General features: G+C 45.0%; 1 protein-coding gene across 1 annotated transcript in view; it reads right to left on the bottom strand.

Moving 5' to 3' along the window:
• Nucleotides 1–306: 306 nt before the first annotated feature.
• Nucleotides 307–22,544, bottom strand: part of FLRT2 (fibronectin leucine rich transmembrane protein 2) — a 50,366-nt gene continuing 28,128 nt past the window's right edge. Inside the window, exon 2 of the mRNA XM_066607595.1 lies at nt 307–4,071. Within this exon, the coding sequence (XP_066463692.1) occupies nt 1,728–3,725 (1,998 nt within the window). The 5' untranslated portion in view covers nt 3,726–4,071 and the 3' untranslated portion in view covers nt 307–1,727. The remainder of the gene's footprint in view (nt 4,072–22,544) is intronic.

Here is a 22,544-nt window from a genome sequence, read left to right on the forward strand (position 1 = left end):
AAAAAAATTTTTAAATCGCAACACATAATAGGTATCGCATTTGTAATGACCCGGACAATAAAGAAAAAAAAATGCCATTTATCTCACATGGTGAATGCTGCAAAAATAATTTTAAAAACTGATGGCAGGATTTCTGTTTTTCTTTTGTTTGCCTCCCAGAAAACATAATAAAAAGCAATCCAAGAGTCATATGTACCTCAAAATGGTACCAATAAAAACTGCAAAAAAAAAAAAAGACTTCGCTTGGCACCGTTGCCAAAAAAATCAAAATGCTACGGGTCTTAGAATGCGATGATGCAGAATCAATTGTTTTGCTTTAAAAACATGTTTTTATTGTAGTAGTAAAAAATAATAAAACAAAAATTCTAGATAAAGTTATCATGTTATGGTGAATGCTGTAAAAGCTAAACCCCAAAACAATAGTGGAATTTATGGACTTTTTTTTCATCTTTCCCCCCAAAAATGTATTGTATAACTTTTATAACATTATATGTACTCCAGAGTGGTGCCATGGAAATCCTTAAAGGCACAAAATAGGCTGGTCACAAAGGGGTTAAACAGCCAGAGCTGCAATAATAATTCTACTGATGTCTGCCTAGAATCTGGTAGCATTGTCCTAAGAAATGCACCTTTATACCAGGTTAGGAGAACTCCAGTAATGCATTGGGATATTTCTACATTAGACCATTATATAATAACTGGTAGACATTAGAGATGAGCGAGCATACTCGCTTAGGACAAATACTCGATTGAGCATTGTCCTTAGCGAGTATCTCCCCGCTCGGAAGAAAAGGTTCGGCTGCCGGCACGGGTGACAGGTGAGTTGCGGCCATGAGCAGGGGGGTGCGGGGGGAAGAGAGGGAGAGAGAGAGATCTCTCCTTCGTTCCTCCCCGCTCTCCCCCGCCGCTCCCCGCCCGAGCAGGTACTCGCTAAGGGCAAAGCTCGATCGAGCAATTGCCCTTAGAGAGTATGCTCGCTCATCTCTACTAGACATCCAGCAATACATGCTCTATACAGGCAATGAACCGGAAGCCAAGGAGGTGTGAGATCCTGCAGGTAGAAAGCTACATGGAACCTAGAGGAATTCTGTCTGCAGCTCTGGATGTGACTGGAGAATAACTCAAGATTAGTGCAATAGAAGTATTTAGGGTGCATTCACACATAGCTGATTTGCTGTGGATTTTGTTGCAGATCTGCAGCATATTTCAACTGAAGTCAAATTAAAAGGGGTGAAATCTGCTGCAGATCTGCCCAAAAATCTGCAGCAAATCAGCTACATGTAAACGCACCATGAAGTTACTCAGCGCTATATGTACAATGTTGCATGTACAATGACCTCCACTGTAAACACACAACATATGAGCAGTAGTGTGTGCTGTGACCGTGATCAACAAAACCAAACACAAGCAGACCTGTCATTATCATGGCAAACGGGTTCTTATTGTACAACCCTGTACAGTACTTCAGCAATTTTAAAGATTTAAAAAGCAAAGAGTTACAAAACTGTTTGCAATGAACTGGAAATAGAAAAGATAGCACTTTTTGTTTTAAATTCCATTATATAGTACACCGTATAAATTACAGAGATTTCAGATGCACAAATGCATCTCGCTAACATTTATCAAATGTAAATGGGATTTCTGTATCTGCGTTCCATTTTACATTGCAAAGTCTGTCCATACAGTCTGGTCACCTGGCCAGTGCTGGAACCCCAAGCGTCACGCTATCACGTGTGACAGTGCTCCAGATCTGGAACGCTGCTGTTGTTGCAGTACCTCAGGTTATTAGGGATGTGACAGTCTGTGTAAGTGATGCCCCCATTTGGGGCGTAAATGGGCTGCAGTCTGAAACCTCCTTTAAGGAGCTGGTCGTTGTTTAAGGAGACTATCTGGAAGCTGGTTTCCGTCATCTCCAGGATTGAGTTGTCCTTCTTCGTTCCTGCCTCGCAATAGTCATCTTTCCGGCGCCCACGGTTATATTTCCATTTCTGAGATGTGTAGCGACCCTTTTTGTGCATATGCCAGCAGAAGATACTGAGGAGGACTACAAGTACAATAATGACTGCCCCCCCAATGAGCCCGGCCAGCAGAAACGGTGAGCCCATGCTCTGAGTAGTTGTCTGCTCATGACTGGAAGGGCTGTTGCTGCCATTGTTGAGCAGGGAAGCTTTGGTGATGGCCTCGATACATACAGTCTCTTCTCCTGCTCGGTAGTTATTAAAAGCGTCCAAGGGAACCAAACAAATCCTGTACATGGACTTGGGTTCTAGGTTCAATAAACTCAAGTGTTGCTTCTCCCTACCCACTATACGCTCATGCACAATCCCCTCGACCAAGCTGTGCCCCATCTTGACCCACGTGATTTTGTAGGACACAATACTATCAAAGGACAACCAGCTGACCTGGACGCTCGTGTCATTTATAAAACGAATAGAGAGCTGGAGACGTTCTCGGATGGATGGGGTAACTTTCTCTATGACCACTATTTCCGGCTCAGGCACAGTAGTGGGTTCTGGTGATGGGGTTGTTGTTGGGACTGTAGGTACTGTAGTGGGGGTAGGGATGAACACGGTTGGGGGAAGGGTAGTCAGAGCTGTGGTTGGAGGAGGTTGGGTAACAGGAAATAAGCCAGGAGTGGTGGTCGGACATGAGAGTAGATTAACATTTAGCTCCCTCACGGCCATCCCCCGGAAATGCTCTGGTCCCTGACACATGAAAGCACGGACATTAATAGCAGCTGGAAGAGATTTAAGCCACTCTGTCACCCATCGGATACTGCAGTCACAATACCAGGGATTGTTTCGTGCAGTCAACTGTTTCAGATTCGTTAGGTTGTCAAAGACTCCCTTAACCAACAACTGGAGTCGGTTGTTTGAAATATCCAATCTCTCGAGCTTGTGCAGTTTGGCAAAAGCTGATACGGGGATGTGGTTGATTTGGTTGTCCTGCAGGTTCAACTTTACCAAATAGGTGCCCTGGAGATCAGTAGGAGGACTTGTTAGAGAGTTGCGTACCATGGAAAACTCCCTAAGCTTGGGTAAATGGCTGAAGGTGCCATCGGCAATCCCTTTGTTGGTGAGGAGATTGCCATCTAGGATCAGTCGTTCCAAACCGGTCAGGTTTTGGAAGGCCTGGTCTGAAATACGAGCAATGCGGTTCTCATCCAATCTTAACTCTTGCAGACCAAAAGGAAGTCCAACTGGCACGCTGCTCAGGTGATTCTTCGACAAGAAGAGCAGTTTTAGGCTGACTGCTTCCCGGAAGGCTCCATCCTCCACACCGACAGTGGAGATTGAGTTATCATCTAAATGCAACTCCTCCAATTTTAATAGCTGAGCAAGTGCAACCCTGGAGATGGTTTGGATGTTGTTCTCTTGGAGGTGAAGCACTTTGACATTCTTGGGGAGGTTCATAGGGAACTCGTCCAGTTGGTTGCCATACAGATAGACTGTATGCACTGACTGGACATTGTGCAGTTCTGCAGGGAATCCAGCATTGTTAATTTGGTTATTGTGGAGGTAGAGCACTGTTACACCCTCCGGAATCCCAAGAGGCACTGAGGTCAAACTCCGCTCGTTACAGTAGACAAAGTTCCGGTCGCATCGGCACACAGTGGGGCAGGCCTTAGAGAGAGTTATCTGCATGGAAACCCCAAGTACAAACACAATCCACGACTTCAAAAATGACACCCAGTCCTTGGGCCAAAGTACTGTCCACGGGCCCATTGCTGGTTTGGAGAAAATAAAAGGCCCTTGTTAAAATTAGAGGTGCAAAAGCAAAGAAGGAGTGCAAATCTCAGCATTTAATGTGCTTGTGTCCAGCCATCAGTCAAGAAGAGCGCTTCACACGGCTAAAGGTGCAGTAATCCTCCACTGCCGCCACCTCCTTCCATTGGTGGGGATACTGCGTTCATTAATCACTGTGGAATTATCTTTTCCTTTCCAAGGATAAAGTCAATGACGCCGAGTAAGATTTTGGCACAGTGCTTCTCCTGAAGGCAAGACTTCAGCGTCTTGTTAGTGGAGGCTTCTTTCTCTATAGAAAATCTGCTCCAATTTCCAACAGCTGGACCTGCAAGAAGAAAAAAATATGTCAGTAACCCAAAGTCATTGCATTATACAACAATGAACAACGTCCCAACACTAGCATCAAATACATATCACTATCCATGTCGGCCGCTGGGTCCCACCAGATTAGAACCCCCATACCAAAAAGCCCATTTGGAGGTCAGAAGACCCAAGTCTTGCCACATAACTCCTTAAGAACAAGACTCATCCTGATCATCTATCATTGCTTGTCATCAGCCATCTTTGGGGTGGGGGATGATGCAGGTCAATGCAGTCTTTTTTTCTGTTATCAGCCATTTCAGACTTGGAAAAGCCTGATAGGAATTGTAAAAACCTCCCCGTCCCTCAAGATCATTACTTTGTCACATATCTCCAGTGCTGAGAACCTCCAGAGACATTTCTATCCATATGTGTGACTAATATTAGCTGCTCTTATAATGCCCCCGCAGTGATATTACATCTATAGACATTTACATTCATATGTGTGACGGGTATCAGCCGCTCCTCGCTGAATGTTCCAGCATGGATATAACCTCCAGACACAGAGCCGCTTCTCTTACACCGCTGATGACCTTTTATAATCTTGAGGTTAATGGCTCTTTAAGGGCCAAAACCAGAGCCGTTTACAAGCCAGTTTCCGGAGATCTTAATGCAGTTAAGCAGGTCAGTAAATCCGCCTGGGCATGCAGCAGTCTGGAACAATGCCTTCATCCTTCTAAAGGGATTTGGGATATGGCAGGCGCTGCAGGTACAGCTAGATCTGATAATTGTTCTAGATATGAAATGGAGATCTTCTCAGGAGGATATTCACATCATCATAATGACAGAACATCCACCTTGGATGTACATTGGATTATCCTCAATTTTGGATTTAGGGTCCTCTTACACTGGTGAGCGCTTAAGCAACCAACAGTTAGTTGTCCCAATGATTATCGATGCGGTGCTTTCACACAGGAGCGATAATCATTCACTGAATGTAGGTGGAGCACACCAGAGATCTCTTCCTGCTGCCCGCCTCCATTCACATTAAACAGGCAGTCGTTCATCGATGAGGAGCTGCCTGTTCACACGGGCCGATCATCATCAGGTTTTCATGCTTGCATAAAATGGACTAATCATAAACAAATTCTTGTTCATCATTCAAGCGTTGGTCGTGTTTACACTGAATAATGTTCGTTCAGCTTATGATCCAACGATTACCTGATTGATGACTGTTGCATGTAAAAGGAACTTAGAAAGATTTTTCTAGATATTTTAAAAGACAACGAGCATATATGGGACGCCGTTTTCACGGCCGGCCAATATACTCTACGATCTGATGCTTTGGATTCCAATGCATCAGATTACACAGGCGTATTCCCGTGGCGTCAAAGCACCCAGCCGGGCCAATATAGCTCCAGGCGCTTTCACGCCGGGTCAAAGAGATAGTCCTGAAACTATCTTTGTGGCCGGAATACACCGGCCGATGCATAGACTCCTATGGGAGCCAATGACAGCGGCCGGAGAAGGGAGGCAGGAGGGAGTTTAGCAGCGTGACTGCTAAACTCCCTCCCTCTTCTCTCCTCCTTTCTGGCTGTTTGCAATGGGAGGGTGTGGGGGCAGAGCTAAGCTCCACCCACTCCAATTGCTGGCTGCGGACAAGTGGCGGGGAGGTGAGCTACGGAGGGGAGGCAACGGTATTGCGGCCTCGCCGTATATGTGCCAGGGTGTCGGGCGCACGTAAAAATGCCTATGGCTGTGTAAAAGAGGCCTGAGGTGAAAGTGCAAATATCTCTTGTAGGGGTGTAATAAATTATCAACTAATTAATATCAATACCAATCGGTATAGTACTCTAATCTCTCATATCTATCCAGCTATCTAATATTTAATCTGTCTAATATCTATTAGTACATCTACCGTACATTACAGCTCAACATACAGGGATCAATCCAGGACTAATTCATACTGTATGTTGAAAATATAGGAGGAACGTGAAAGATAGGACATGTATACGACTCCATTCAAAAGATGGCGCAAGAGTCTCACAATGCAGAAATCTCGCACAATGCGGCCTAATACGGGTGTTTTACCAGTGGCCTGCCCATGCCAACTGGCTGTAGTTTCCAGTAAGGTGCCCGTGCTGCAGATCCGGACGCTCTGTAACACAACACAGTGAATCTGGTATAAAGTTACAATAGCCCAGGAAAGATCATTGTATGCTTAAAATAATGTATCGTAATACTGTATCCATTGTAGGCAGAGATCGCTGTATCTATCTGTATGCACAACTAGTCGGGTAAAGGAGCCGTTACATAGAGATTATCACCCGGATAATCGCTGCTAATAGCGAATTCATGAGACTGTTGCCCCGCGTACAAGTGGCCACTGACCGGGCACTCATTTGCTGGAGTCACTTGGTTTTTAGCTCACCTAATAGCCAAGCAGCCGTCGGCTCGTGTAAGCAGGAGTCAATCAATCTTTGAGCGACCTCTTGTTTAGGGCTTTTTCACATGAGCGTCAGTTTAACGCTCGGACGCGCTAAAACATCGTGGCTATCGGAGTGTTAAATTGTGTCAAAGAATAGCATCCTCGAGCACATCGTGGCCAGTATTCACGGGTATGCCGCTTCCCCCTCCATTTGCCGGACGGCCCTTATAGGAGTCTATGGGATCCGCCAGTGCTGACATGTACTATCTTTTGACGGAGAGAAATCTTGGAATCGATGCACGATTTTTTTCGGCGCGTCTTAAAGAAGCCATAGATTCGTTTAGACATGTTTTTTATGTGCCGACTCTGCGTCAAAATGACGTTCATGTGAAGGAGGCCTTACTGTAAATAGAGGCGTGTGGGATAGAAGAGATCTCCAGCCTGCTTCTCCTCCATTCACAGAACGACTATCCCTCCTGTCAGAAGCACAGGAGCGGCAGTGGTCCCGTGTAAAGGGTCTTGCAGGAGCTGTGATAGCAGCCATACTGCTACTTTAATAACTGTCTTCACAGGGAGGAATTTTTGCGTGTATTTGTGCGCACTGTCCGCAGTAAATAGAACCTATTGATGGCTTTGTTGACATGCGTATATTTTTCCTGCACATTTGTTGCACAAAAAAAAGAAAAGAAATGCAGCATGCTCCGTTTTTCCCAAAAGTCCTCATAAAGGACAATGAGGAAGTGCTAATGCCTGCGCAATACACTAGGAGATGTGTGAAACACTGCGTAATTGTGTAGCAAAAAGAACACCATCTTGAACTCAGACTAATTAGTCATTTTTGCATGTCCCTTTGCGTTCGGAAAAAAACAGCAAAATATACGACGATGCGCACACAAAAAAGAATTGTTCAATCCGCAAATAAGCGGCACTCATGCACGCACAAATACGCTTACTCTGGTATAAAGACGCCTAAGGGTTCTTTTATACTACAAGATAAATTGCCCTTAATGAGCGTAGATCGACAATGAAGCCAGTCATTTAGATTTGCAACACTTGCATTCACATCTTCCAATATTCTTGTGGATTAGTCGTGGCAGGGATCGCTCGTGCGACAGCTCGACTTTACTTCTCTCAAGCGACTGTAGAATGCGCCGTGAACAAACAATCTTTTTTAGGTCATCATAACAAGCAATCAGCAACAAATGAGCGAATTATCATTCATCATTCAATTGCTGCACAATGCTCAGGAACAATCGTTTTATTGACCTGTGTAAAAGGCCTGAAATGAATGGTTATGAGCGCCAGAAGAGGACGACTCATCTAATATGTGGACGCTCCATGTTGTCTGCCGTCAGCTCCTTCCAATCAGGACAGCAGCCTAGAATGGGCACAGTTTAGCGAAGGGCATTGCCGGAGGGCTCAGGGGAGCTCGCTTGGCATCTCTGGGATTGTACAAGATTTGTTACAGTCATGTGTAACATAATAAACGTTCCCATGTAAGCGACATCCTGCAAGTCATGTGGAAGCGAGAGTCTGCTGACTGCAGCAGCCGGGCGCTCCTGGCATCCAGTCCCTGCTGCTGACAGATAGACACTCGCAGCAAAAGCTGCACAAATAAATAATTCAGCCGCCGTTCCCGTAGAATTCAAAGAACGCCGTCGGGGAACACGAATAACCCATATTTCCAGTGTCACCAAAAATGCTCTTCTTAAAGCGATCATCTGCAAAGGAAAGCAGAGGCGACGTGCCGCTCGCAATTCACATCCATCCAGTTTTCTTCTACATTCAAATCTCAGATTTTATTTCTGGGAAGATGAATCCGCTGACAACTGGCAGCAACAAGCGGCGGCGCAGGAGGAAATGCCGGTTACAAAGTCTGCAGTCCCAGGCAAGGTCAAGGCACCTTGCAACGGGACGGAATATTCTGTAACAGCGTTGCGCAATACGCCCTCCTGCGGAATACTCCGTCCCCAAATCTGCACTGCTAAGGGTGGAAATGAAAATAGCAGAATTCTGCATCAAAAGCCGTAGTTAGCAGTGCGGACTTAGAATTCAGGGACGCCATATTCTACAACGCTGTTGGGGACTATCCCATCTCTTGTGAAAGATCTGATAATCTGATCTGATGCATCTTGACACACTGGACCGCTGGATGAGGCCACTTCTCCGAAGCTCTGTTGAATCTGAAAACCCCAATTATAGTACATATAACTAATTCCACTCTACTGCACCTCAGACCCAAGTTTACTGCATATACCCAACTCAACTGTGCTGCTTCTGTCAAACTAAGCTCCCTCTATAACTAAAGTATCTTCTTACATTTTTAATACTATTGTGGTCAATAGATGGCGCCATTACCTTAAAGTGAACCTTTCAGCTCTCCTAACTTGTATTCTTCATGGAATACCAATGCTGGAACATATTTGCATATAGTATTGCATTGTTCTGTTCCTCTGTTATTCCTCCTAGAAATTTGGGGGGGTGTCCATACACAAACTGACCAGTGCCAACAGTACCAGGTTGTGGAGGGACATTCTGTATATGACAGCCAAGGGTTGGCCTTAGGGTTGTGCCTCTGGTCCTGATGACCTGGGCAGCTCACTCTTGCATGCATTATTTGGTGCATTATGCAGGTGAGTCAATAGAAGCTGTTGCACAGGGTACCAACCTACCTAATGCTACCTACTGTGCACATACCTTGTCCAGCACACAACGGCTTCCCACAAATATTATCTTTGAAGGCAAGTATTAGAAGTCCTGGTTCACTGTAGGCATGTGCATGCTCCGGTGTACTAACATTTTAATATTCACCTTAAATAAATAATATTTGTGGGGAGGCCTTTATGTGCTGGACAAACTACTTCCTTTTTTTCTTCATTCACCTGGTTGGAGTGAATTCCATTTGCACCTCCTGACCAAGCGGTAAGCTGGTGTTTCCTTCTGCTCTGTACCTACTGACACCCCGAATGTTAGAGGACTTCCACAAGTCTGGACATAGCTCTGGACTCTAGCTAAGGTCACTTTGAGACAAGTGTATTTTACCTCCAAATTTGGTTCATCTTTTGTGGATCGCAATACAGAACTAATATAAATCTACTAGTAAATATTGGGAAATTATAGTACCACTGTTTCTGGTGGCGCAATGTGCTCTGCTACATGCACGTCACACACACACACACACACACACACACACACACACACACACACACACAGCTCTGCTACATGCACGTCACACACACACAGAGCTCTGCTACGTTGCTTTTATGTGATTTACGAACTTCAGCTGATCACTGAGGAGACATGTTCACTCGTTGCTTTCACGTATCTGCTGCACGAGATTTACAAACTACAGCTGGTGGTTGAGAGGACATTGTGGCTTGTCGCTGTGTCACGTCAGATGCATTAGCTTCACGGCGGTGATGAACCCTCTGTGGTGACATGTTTGCTAACAGTGACTGTTTGTCAACCGTTGTCCAGTGTTGGAACAATTAGATGAAGGCTGAACTGGTGTTGGCGGCAGCACTTGAGATGACATGATATCACGTTCAGGATATGTGAGGATAGCAGTGAAGGACTATGCTTCAATGTTGGTCAATATGCACTGCCAGCTATGTATGTGTAAAGGACCTCTGGTGACGTCACCGTCATGTGATGAGGGGGCAGGGCTAAGATCCGGTAATAACTGACATCATCACAGGTGTTGTCAGGCTCACACGTCACACACAAATTGGACGGACAAGTGGTCGTTAGTAGTTTGATGTATCCAATCACATGGCGGATTTCTCATGGGTGTTTTTTTTAATGCAGAATGAATTATTTTTCCGTTTTTGCCTCCATATTGGTATTATTTGCTGCTGAATAAATACAGATTAGTATTTCCCCAGAAAATAAAAATCATGGCAGTATATATAGAGGCAAATACGGATATATACTGATTAGAGATGAGCGAACCTACTCGGCCACGCCTCTTTTTCGCCCGCGATTTGAGTACTTCCGTACTCAAGCGAAAAGATTCGGGGGGCGCCGTGGGAGAGTGGGGGGTTGCAGCGGGGAGTGGGGGGGGGTGAGGGAGAGAGAGAGGGCTCCCCCCTGTTCCCCGCTGCTACCCCCGCCACGCCTCCCCCCGCCCCCTGAATCTTTTCACCCGAGTACGGAAGTACTCGAACATCGCAGTGCTCGATCGAGTAATTACTCGAAACGAGTAAGTTCGCTCATCTCTAATACTGATTAAATACGGATGACATATGGTTGTAATGTCACCTGTAAAACCTCCATATTAAAGATCTGTATTATGGACGTGTCACAGCCCCGGCCTCAGCGGCTCCCATCTATCTGCCGTATGCGCTCCATACATACTACATATTCTAAACCTCTAAATTGATGTAATAAATAAGCAATATTCAATTTATTTGAGAACCCTCTTCAGTTCTCGGCGTTGCGCAGCGGAGGCTGCAGAACATCACCTTAGCGACACCCAAGCCCCGACGTCCTTCAGAGCCCTTATATTTCACGTCTTCCATCTCTAATCTGCAAATTGCTGTCTCTGTCAGAGCTGAATGCATTATAACAGGAGCCCAGATCAATCCAAGAGCCATTAACGCGGCCAATTAATATTCACTGCCATTATCAACCTGATATAAAACGAAGGCATTCACCCGGTCACATGGCCCGGATTGTGGATGTAATGATGTAGCAGTGCTGAATTTGTCATCCAAGCCCTTGTATTGTGATTGTTATCTGAGCTAGCAGTCCTCTGTAAATCCGCATATGAAACATTGCGACCAGAACCGAATGACAAACTCATTACTCTCGGATTGGTAGGCAATTAGTTCTGCTATATGTGGTGAACAAAGCTATAGTTGATCTAACAAACTCAGCACTGCTACATGTTGCACCATTGCTATGTCTGAGATACCTATTAAAGCTATAGTATACTCAGCTCTGCTGTATCTGGATACTCACTGAAGCCATAATACCCCCAGTGCTGCTGCATAGCATACTCAGCTACACTATACCTAGTATCCTCAGCCCTGCTACATCTGACATGTTGAGCTAAGTTGATTGCCAGCATCTTATCAACTCTTATGGCCCTTCTACACTCTGGCTGACATACTGCATCAGACACACTCAGCTCTGCTACATGCGTCACGTGTCGCTCACTTAGAGAGGACAGCTTGGCTCCAATTACTGCGGATGACGTGAGTCTGCATAAAAAGATCCTCTAACTGGATTATGGTCCTAACTCAATTGTGACAGTCACAGTTTATCCCTCTTAACGTGCTGCGCTTCGTGTCTGATCGCGCCGTCTTGTTTTCGAATCTTCTCCTTGTTGTGTGAATTGAATCTCAATGGGGTCTGGGATGTTGCACAACAGCTGCTTCTGCGGCCTGGCACGTTAGTTTAACCCATTCAGCGCCGGGCGGAGGCGTACACTGTGGCGAGAGAATGCTGCAGCTGCCTCCATTGTCATCTATTAGTAAAGACAACGAATTGTTTGCAGCACTTGACAAGTTAATAACGATCTCATCTGTAGCAGCATATTATTACACTTCACAGAAGCCAATCAGATGATGGAGCTCGGCGGTGATTATATGGAAATGGTTCGGATGCTTCATTTTATTCAAATTTTTTGTCGCACCACTTCTGGGGAACGTGTCGCTCGCGGGTTCTTTAATGGCAGCTATGGCGATGTCTTATGTATCTGCTGATTGCACCTCATAATGTTCAGCAGAATTTTTCAGGATTCTTAGGTATAAAAAAAACCTGCAATATTTCTTTATGGTTCCTGCGCCATATTTACAGAGCTAACGAGGCGATTTTACACCACTGACACCAAAAGCATGGAACTCGGAGTTCATGTAGCCAGATAGTCATGGTGGAGCGAAGAAGCCCAATTTAAAGTTTTGTTGTGTGGCCCAAGCATCTGCTACGCCCCTGACACTTTTTATACATGAGCAACCAATATTTCAGGTGTGGATTCCTATAGAACACTGCCCCTAGTGGTCACATAATGGTAATGTTACAAGAAGAAGGAGAAGATTTGGCCTTGGGGAGTTGAATTAGGATTAACCTTAGAAACACAATGAGGGTGTGTGGATATGTGTATGTATGTGTGTATGTGTGTATGTAGGGTGGAGGGTACCTAAAAACTAATAACTTTACCAGCACCTCATAGTGAGAGAGACAGCAGCTTTCGCTGGTTTGCATTACACATCCAGTTACCCTGGATAAGGAAAATTACCGTAAGTAATTTAAATCCACTATTAGAACTATCACCCAGCTTTTCCAGACCACTGAATGGCAAATCTCACAAGCTGTAAGGTAAACATGTAACTGGGTGTCTGAAGGAATCCCAGGGAAGCAGATTGACTTTGTTACCCAGTTTCCCAGTTTTCCCCACTAAGCAGAATTTTTGGCAAACGAGGATGAGTGAAGAATAGAGATAAGCGAGTATACTCGCTAAAGGCAATTGCTCGAGCGAGCATTGCCTTTAGCGAGTACCTGCCCGCTCGAGACAAAAGGTTCGGGTGCCAGCCACAGGAAGGGAGAGCGGGGTGGAACGTGGGGGAGATCTCTCTCTCTCTCCCCCTCTCCCCCTCTCCCCCCCCCCCCCCCCCCCCCCCCGCTCCCTCCTGCTGACTGCCGCTACTCAGCGTTCCCCTGCGCCGGCACCCGAACCTGCAGTCTCGAGCGGGCAGGTACTCGCTAAAGGCAATGCTCGCTCGAGCAATTGCCTTTAGCGAGTATACTCGCTCATCTCTAGTAAAGAATCTTCACAGAGGTTTCTTGATTTTGGGTTGGATTATAAATTATTTAACCCCTGGATACAGTGACAACACATAGATAACATTTCTGTCATTGACCTCAGGAAAACATAAAACGAGGCATGATAAAACATGTAGGGCTGACTATACCCCACTAAAGCCCTTAATAGTACAGGTGGGGGCAAGGAGTTCAGGCTGCAGATTTACCCAACACCCCTGGACTAGTGCAGCAAGAGTCCCCCTGATCTCTGGGCAGCTGATGAGTCCCTGAAGAGTCAGGGCCGGAGTGTAATATCAGTCCTCGGCCCCTCTAACCATCACGTGACATTTATAGCATCAGAGGATTTTTTGGGGCTTCCAGGACCCGTGTTTGACTATAACGTCTACATTCCCTATAGATGAACCACTGGTCCCATGTGACACATCAATGACATCAGGACAAAAAAGTAGCGCAGGTACCCTGAAAAATATGTTGCCCCAAATGTGCTCCATATTATCAATGTATCACGTCTTTTTACCCCAAATGCCAATGCAAGAACAACTCTACTGACCCCGTCCTCTTACTGCTCCCTGCAGTCCAGATAAGGCAATACAATTGAATTGAAGGACTGTGGCTGGACAATACCGCCCGCTGGGCAAGTGGGTCTGTTCTAAGCATAGGAGAGGTGCAGCATGAAGCAATCATCTTCTGCCTGCGCCAATGTGGTCCTGTCACAAGAGTAAAAGGACCTTCCTCCATCATCTCCACAGGGAGTAATCAGCAAAAAGGCTGGAGTATTTCTTTAAAAAGGACATGGCTATGTGGATACAGGAATCGGGGGATCATCGGGGGTTAAAGTCAACACACAAAAATAAAAAAAGGGGAAAAAATGAAGAACGAGTTATATAATAAATTGTATGACCCAGTGGGCGGTAGATCCATAGTTTGTATAGATTCCTCCATACATTGTGAATCTGCTGAGGCAGCAGGAAGCTCTCTGTGCCCGGTGTCAGGTTCGGTGCCCAGACCGCTGGTAACCGTAGCACTTCCAACCGGAGAAGGCCTATTAGGCGAGCGCTTGTGGTTTTGCTTACACGCTCATAAAGCTCCCCGTTCTCCCTCCCAATCTACATTTGGAAGCAAAATCCATCCCCGCTTAATAAACAGAGGTCATTAAAAGCTCAGCTTAGAAAATCAGAATTGTCTGTAAGCACCGCCGAGCGCTTTAAGCAACTGCACAGACAAATGCAATAAGAATTTTATGGCTCCGGCGCTGAATGCGGAATGACAATTTGGATATCACAAGGGCTTTCTGACATTGTAGGGGAAACACCGGCAGAGAGAGCGAGCCCATACTGTGCGCCAATATCTGCACTAATGTATACTTTCTATAAATATCCGTGCTCTGATATCTGTCCTGTTAGATATGTAATCCTAATGCAGACATGTAGGCATATCCTACAAAATCTGTACTCGTTAAATTCCCTCAGTATGCCTGTGCTACATCTGCCTTAATACGCTCTTTGTAAAAACAAGTCAAGGAGTTGTTTTGCTGAAAAACTCAGCATGCAGTTACATCTCAGGCAGATATGCGAATTATTAGAGCTGTAGCGTGATTAGATGAACGGTCTTGTCATCTGAAGCCCTAAAAGTGGTTCCCCCCTTGGCCTATAAAAAGGCTCTCAGAGGCTACTTGCGTGTAGTTGACCTCTTTTCCAGTACTAGAGCCTCTATGTCCGCCCGTATCACACCTTGTATCCAAGTTAGAGGCGGTACAAGAGGGCACTAGAGCCTCCATGCTCACCTGTATCACATCTTCTATACAAGCTAGAGGCGGTATGACAGGGTACCAGAGCCTCCATGCTTGCCCATATCACATCTTGTATCTACGATAGGGGCGGCCGCGGCACAACAAGGTACCAGAGCCTCTATGCCTGCCCATATCACATCTTGTATCCAAGCTAGAGGGGGTACAACAGGGTACTAGAGCCTCCATGCCTGCCTGTATCACATCTTGTATCCAAGCTAGAAGTGGTATGACAGGGTACTAGAGCCTCCATGCCGTATATATCACATCTTGTATCCAAGCTAGAGGCGGTACAACAGGATACAACAGGATACTAGAGCCTCCATGCCCTTCTGCATCACATCTTGTATCCAAGCTAGAGGCGGTACAACAGGGTACTAGAGCCTCCATGCCCACCTGTATCACATCTTGTATCCAAGCTAGAGGCAGTACAACAGGGTACTAGAGCCTCCATGCCCGCCCGTATCACATCTTGTACTCAAGCTAGAGGCGGTACAACAGGGTACTAGAGCCTCCATGCCCACCCATATCACATCTTGTATCCAAGCTAGAGGCGGTACAACAGGGTACTAGAGCCTCCATGCCCTTCTGCATCACATCTTGTATCCAAGCTAGAGGCGGTACAACAGGGTACTAGAGCCTCCCTTCACGTGTTCAGTTGTACACAATAAAATGATCCTTTTGGTCTGATATTGTAATTACTTGCTGATACAATGTTACAACCACACATTGCATTCCAACAACTTCTAGGTGATGGAAGTTTCCTTTTTACAAGAAGTGTGTACAGAACAGTGTAAAAAAGTTTTAGGCAGGTGTGGAAAAAATGCTGTAAAGTAATGATTGTACGTAAGTCTCCTGCACACGGGCGGGTCGGACCCCGCATGTGGGATTCCTGCAGTGGAGTTCGACCTTGTGCCAGGCCTGCTTAGCTGTCCGGCATCTTCTCTTGTGCTGCAAATGTGCCAGCCGGCACATGCGCAGTTGAGAGGACGTCCTGCCATCGCCATAGCGATGATGCGGGTCCTGCGGCCCCTCCACAATGATGATTGCGGAATGGCTACGGCACGTACGGTTTCCATTGACTTCGATGGAAGCCAGCCATGCGTATCCCGCAGCATGCTGCGATTTCTTTCCCTCGAGTTGAAAATAGCGATCAATTTCTGCTCGTGGGCAGGAAATCACGCTTTTCCATAGAATGCAAATCCACCTGTGTGCAGGAGACCCAAGTCTGATTGACCCCAAATTTATTCTTCAGCAGGTCAGCAACCTCAAACATCCAGCCAATGTTACCAAGAACTATCTACAGCGTAAAGAAGAACAAGTGGTCCTGAAAGTGATGATATGCTCCCACAGAGCCCTGATCTCAACATCATCTAGTCTGTTGGGGATTACATGATGAGACAGAAGGATGTGAGCGAGCTACATCAACAGAGGATCTGTGGTTAGTTCTCCAAGATATTTGGAATAACCTCCCTACTGAGCTCCTTCAAAAACTGTGTGCAAGTGTACCTAGAAGAACTGATGCTGTTTTGAAGACAAAGGGTGATCACACTAAATATCAATGATTTAGATTTCTTTTTTGTTCTTTCACTTTGTATTTTGTTCATTGACAACAAAAACTACAAACACTTCTATTATTGAACACATTTGCAGCATTTTTCGGCTTGCTATTATATCTGCGCTGCATGCAGAGCTGTATATTTACAGCAGGATCATACACTCTACAGGCTTATCTGCCTCATAACACGGCCGCTCCTCGGGGTGCTAAATAAACTCACACCTGACATAACACGGAATATTTGGAACAAAACTATATCCATGTGGAATGAGTCACTGCAGCGTCCACCGCGGTGTCACAGTTACACATTGGATTAACCCTCTCCATGCTGGAATCAGAAACGGTCACAATGAGAATCGTTAGGCTGCTCTCCCACCAGCGTTTTTGTGAGCGTTTGCCTGCATTTTTACTGCACATGGTAACAACGCAGGCAAAGTAAGCTGATTAAGTCTACCCCCCCCCCCCCCCTCCTGGTGGCACATAATAGGCAGCGTTAAAACCGCTGTTAAACCTTGCATTACAGAATTTTTAAATTCATTTCAATGGGTGATGTAGGGCATCAAAAACATCCTGCAATGCTGTAAAATAGAGCAAACAGCATTCAATTTAGCATGCGCTAAAAACACTGAGCTAAAATACTCATCTGAGAACCCCATTAAAAAGAATGGAGGTTGGGTGCAGCATTTTTAGGGAACGCCCAAAGATGGGACATTGTTTCCCACACAGTGATTTGGGGAAAAAAATAAATGGCTCATGTATATGACCCTATTCAAAAGAATGCGGTTCATATTCGTGTGCGATTTGTGCGCCGTGCAAATTTTCTCGTCAATGTGAAAACAGCCTTAGAAACCCGTCACGAGACAAAATATTCCAAAACAGCATTGTGGAATACGCCGTCCCAGAATTCTGCACCAAAATCCACATGGCAACTGTAGATTTTATATTCCGCCCTGTGTGAACGGTGCCGTAACCTACATCCAGGGCTGCATTCACAATTCTGCTGCTGTCTTAGGCCGCCTGCAGACGGCCGGGTCGGATCACGCAGCGGGACCCGAGCCCCTGCAGGGAGCAGCATGGCACTCACCTGCTCCTGCGGCTCAGGCTCTGTGATGTGCCGGCTGCCGCCCAGCCGGCACATGCGCAGAGTGGAGCCAGTGGCCGGGAAGTGACATTTCTGTGCGGAGCTCTGCTAGCCCTGCACAGAAATAGAGCATGCCGCAATTTGGATTTTGCGTGGACAAATCGCGTCCGTCTGCATAGGATTGTGTTTTCTAACGCAATCCTATGGCAGCTTCCATGGGTGGAAATTCTTGTTTGAACGAGCAAACAAGCAAGTGACGTCACCGCTAGCTCTTTCGCTCTCGCGAAGACAGGCAGACACATCATTGGCGCGTTCTCATGAGAATTGTTTAGTCTTTCATATTCGCTGTGTAAGTGATAAGGGACTCAACGAGCGCTGTTTAAATGGAACGATAAGCGAACAACGAAGGAGAAGTGAACGATTCTTGTTGGGCCGCTGGCTGCGTTTAGACTGAATGATTAACGCGCACTTTCACTCGTTTAGACACTTTTTTGATCAATACTCGTTCCGTCTAGAAGCGCCATTACTCAGGAATAATACGAAACAATTAAAGCAAAAGCATTTACAGAGTTCCTGCAATCATCTCGAGGTTTCTACTGTTATGCTTGGAAACCCTTTCTCCAGGAATGCAACATAAAGATGACGTGAACCAAGAGGCTGTACATGTGGGGTTAAGGGACCGGCACGGATGAGCCTCCACTGGAGCCGAGACGTTCCCTTGTGCAGTCAGAGGGCTCGGAGCATCTGTGTTACAGATTTTTCATTTTGTTTATAAATAATTAAAACAGCTACTTGTCAGATTTTTTCACACCTGTAGTGATTCCTGACTTGACCAGCAGGTGTCACTATAGTTCCCATGCCTGGATCATCTTTTAATACTGGGCTTGGCCCTGGGATGGATGAACCTGTTCTTAAACCTGTTCTAGATTTCTGTCACCAGCAGAGTTTCTACACATTCTTCTTACACTACAAAGCCAGATATTACCTCGGCTGATAATGAACACAGACCCCCCAACTAATAGGGAGCCGCCCTACCAGTCTATATGAAAATCCTACTAATTAGCTGGAAATTAAATTTTAAAAATAATCATCGTAAAATTATTAACAAAATACATATGAAGCATGTATTTCGCCAACTAGACAATTATTTGGGAAACAGGTAACCAACGGGGGTGAATAGTTAAATATCGTGTATTTAGAGGAAAATATTTAAAAAAAAAAAAAAAGAAAAAAATCACTTATGTGCATGACCCCCATTCAAAGGAATGGGCTTTATTTTCGTGCGTCTTGCACTGCACAAATCTTGCGCAAAATTCGCTGCCATGTGAAAGCCTTAGGGCTTATTCACACGGACGTATAATGGCCGCTGTTTTCACGGCCGGCTGATATACGCTACCATTTGAGCTGTCTATGCCTCTCTCCTCCCCTCTGACTGTTTGCAATAGGAGGAGGTAGGATGGGGCGGAGCTTAGCTCCACCCCTTGTCTGCAGCCAGCAGTGGGATTCACACAAGCATATGCGTCTTTGCTCAAACGTTACATATTTGCAAGTGCAACTGCATTTTTTACTGTGTTCTTTATCCAAGCAAGTTGTGCACAATTGCGCAAAAAAAACAACAAAAAAAAACACGCACCAATGTTCTCAGTCGTTGAAATGCCCATTAGTTTTAGGAGTCCAAGATGTGTTCTTTCCCTGCACAGGAAAACAGAAAATGCTGCATATTTTTTTGCGCAACCGAATTGCTCACACCAAGTACACGCATGTGAACAAACCCATCAATGGGTTCTATTTTCTGCGCATGGCACGCACAAATACGTCCGTGTGAACCCGGCCTTACATAGGCTACTCCCGTGGCCAATGTTTACTGAGCTCCACCATTGCCTGGAAAGCGCTGGAATGGGAGGCCGCCGCACAGGAGTCCACACCTTGATTAATTAGCAGATATGGCCGCCGGCTATGACCCGCTGCAGAGCGTTTGGCAATGGGACTTGACAGGTGTTTGTCTGATGAAGATTTAGCAGGATTACAGGGACAATTGGAAGTGGAGTTTCTCAGTATTCACAGAGCTGTCACTGTCAGTATCAGCAGATCAGATATTAATGTGATAGACTCCAGCACGTAATTACATCAGGCTGCGCGCTCTGCTATCCTCGCTGGATTTTAAGCATTCATAGATCTGCCATTCTGCCGTATCGCAGGAGAGACGTGCGTCCTGACTATTTATAACCGCCGCTTCACAATAGGACGAGCGCAGAGGAATACTTGGCTGTTTGTAGAACTTCCAGGAATTAGGACCGAAGACAAGCAGAGGTCAGGACCCGCCGGCGAAACAATGCACTCTAGTAGTCCTACGGAGAAAGGGTATATTCAAGATAATGGGGGTCATCTACCGGAATCACGTGGAAAAGGGCGTTTTTACACGGAGCGGTTATCATTAAAAGAATAGTTGGATCATGCGAGCGACAATCATTCAGTGTAAACGCGGGCAATGATTGAATGATGAATGTTCTTTGGATGCATATGAATGGCTGAATGATTTGCGAACACAATTTCGAACAAAATGTCTGAAAATCTGCTATCTTTATGCGCAAAATGCATGAAAATAGAACACGCTGCCTATTCGTTTTTGTGCAAACCAAAATGTGAGTGCAGAATACGCTCATGTGAAAGAAGCAGTTGAAATCAATGGTTTCCATTCACTACGAATTGCGTGAGCAAATTTTGCACACGCAATACGCAGTGCAAATGTTTGTGTGAATAAGCCCCAATTGACTGACCTTATACACACACTAAACCTACTCATATATAGTATATACGTAGACATATACAATATCTATGCATTCAAACTGAGGGGAAAGTGATCCAGTCCCAAATTTAGACAACATAAGATTATTTGATACAATTAGAAGTTGTAGCGAATGTTCCAGTGGCGCACGCTGTATGATACATTTGTCGCACCTTCTTGATATGTTGGACACTTCTCTTCCTCGTGCCACCTCCTAGCGCACTTTACAGTAATGTTTTGTGCCAAATTAATAAATTGGATGCGTTTACGACTCCTCTCAGTCATACCTCCTTTTCTAGACACTTCCAAGATTGTTTTGCGAGGCATAAAAAGAGTCTAAAACACATAATAAATTTGGCGCACAGCATTTACACCACTTTCTCCCTCATGCCGCTTTGAAAAGCTCATCCAGTGTTTGTAGTATATAGACATATATATTACACATACCCCTGTCAAAAACAGTCACTCCCATAGAAGGAGTTGTCGGACTGGAATGAAACTTTCTCTGTGTGATTGTAACATTGATATAAGTAAGTGATTGCAATGTCAGAGCAAAAAGAGAATTCATATGCATGTAATATATATATATATATATATATATATATATATATATATATACACACACACACATACATACATCTCCCAAATGTTCCCTGAGCCACAGCATTAATTGGCCAATTTATAAATCCCACCTCTGCAACACGATGGCTGTGATTGACTCTCGAGTGCTGCTCAGCCAATCAGATAAATCCCTCCTCCAGGAAGCGATGTATGAATCTCGTAACCAGGAAATAATCTTCTATGGGCGGCCGAGGGCTGCAGAAAGCATGCTGGAGCTCAGGAGAGCAGCGGGAGGGATGTGGACCAGCTAGGTAATGTATTGTCTTTTTTTATGTAATGCAGCTAGGGCTTATTTATGGGGTAGGGCTTATATGTCAAGCCTCCCTGAAAAATCAGGGTAGGGCTTATTTTTGGGGAGATGGGTTAAAACATATTATATATACATATATACACACACGCAATATACACATGTGGATAAAATATGTACAGATGTGCACCTACAGCATATACATACAATATTCACACATATTCACTTAGCCTGGTCTTACATGCGCTGGTCTAAGTAAATTATGCACTGGCCCCAAAACAACACATATATAAAGCGGTGTAAGCCTCTTACTACATCTGTCTCATCTGGCAGTGCCTCCATGAATCAGATGAAAAGCCTACACTGGCCAGGAGCTAAAGTAGGTTTCTCCTACAATGTACATGCAAATGCAAACATGACAGGTGGTGTGAGGCCACGCCCCCAAGGCTAGGCCCCAACTTTTTTTTTTCTTTAAAAATTGGCAAGGACAGGCATGAAATCCAAAAAGCTGCAATTTTGGTGCATGCATCAAAATTGTGCCTTTTTTTAACAGTGGATATCTAGTGTACGAGGCATCTAATATATATATATAATATCTTAGCCTGATGTGCTGTGGTTTGTGTATGCATTATGTAACTACACACTCACTCATTATCACCATAGCATCTACAGGGCGGTCACAGAAAAGTAGCCCGGCACCACACTTTTATGAAAGCTGCTTGAAAAAAAATCTTTGTTGTCTATAGCAACCAATCACAGCGCAGCTTTCATGTTAGCTCAGCAGTATAAGAAAGTAAAGCTGCGCTGTGATTGGTTGCTTTGGACAACAAAGACAGCTTTTTTTTTTTTTTTCCTTTTTTTTTTTTAGACAGCTTTCATTAGGGTGTGTTGGTGCCAGAACAATTATCCATGGACACCCTGTACAACAAACTTCACTGGAATGTTGTTTCCCAGGAAATATCTTAACTAGGTGCTAAGGATACAAGCCTGCAGAAGCTTTTAAAGACTCATGATCAGTGTCTACAAAAGTAGGGCAGTGGGACAACACACAAAGGGACCTCCATGTTGGTTTACCCTAAAAAGGTAGCTGCTGCCTTTACATTACTAATATTATGCCTAACTCCATTGAATATATATATATATATATATATATATATATCCCACATCCATCAACACTGGGATAAAATAGCTGCTCCAGTTGTCCCACCACCAACAGCTGAACTTCTA

Source organism: Eleutherodactylus coqui, chromosome 6, assembly GCF_035609145.1.
Source record: "Eleutherodactylus coqui strain aEleCoq1 chromosome 6, aEleCoq1.hap1, whole genome shotgun sequence".
Classification (NCBI taxonomy): Eukaryota; Metazoa; Chordata; class Amphibia; order Anura; family Eleutherodactylidae; genus Eleutherodactylus; species Eleutherodactylus coqui.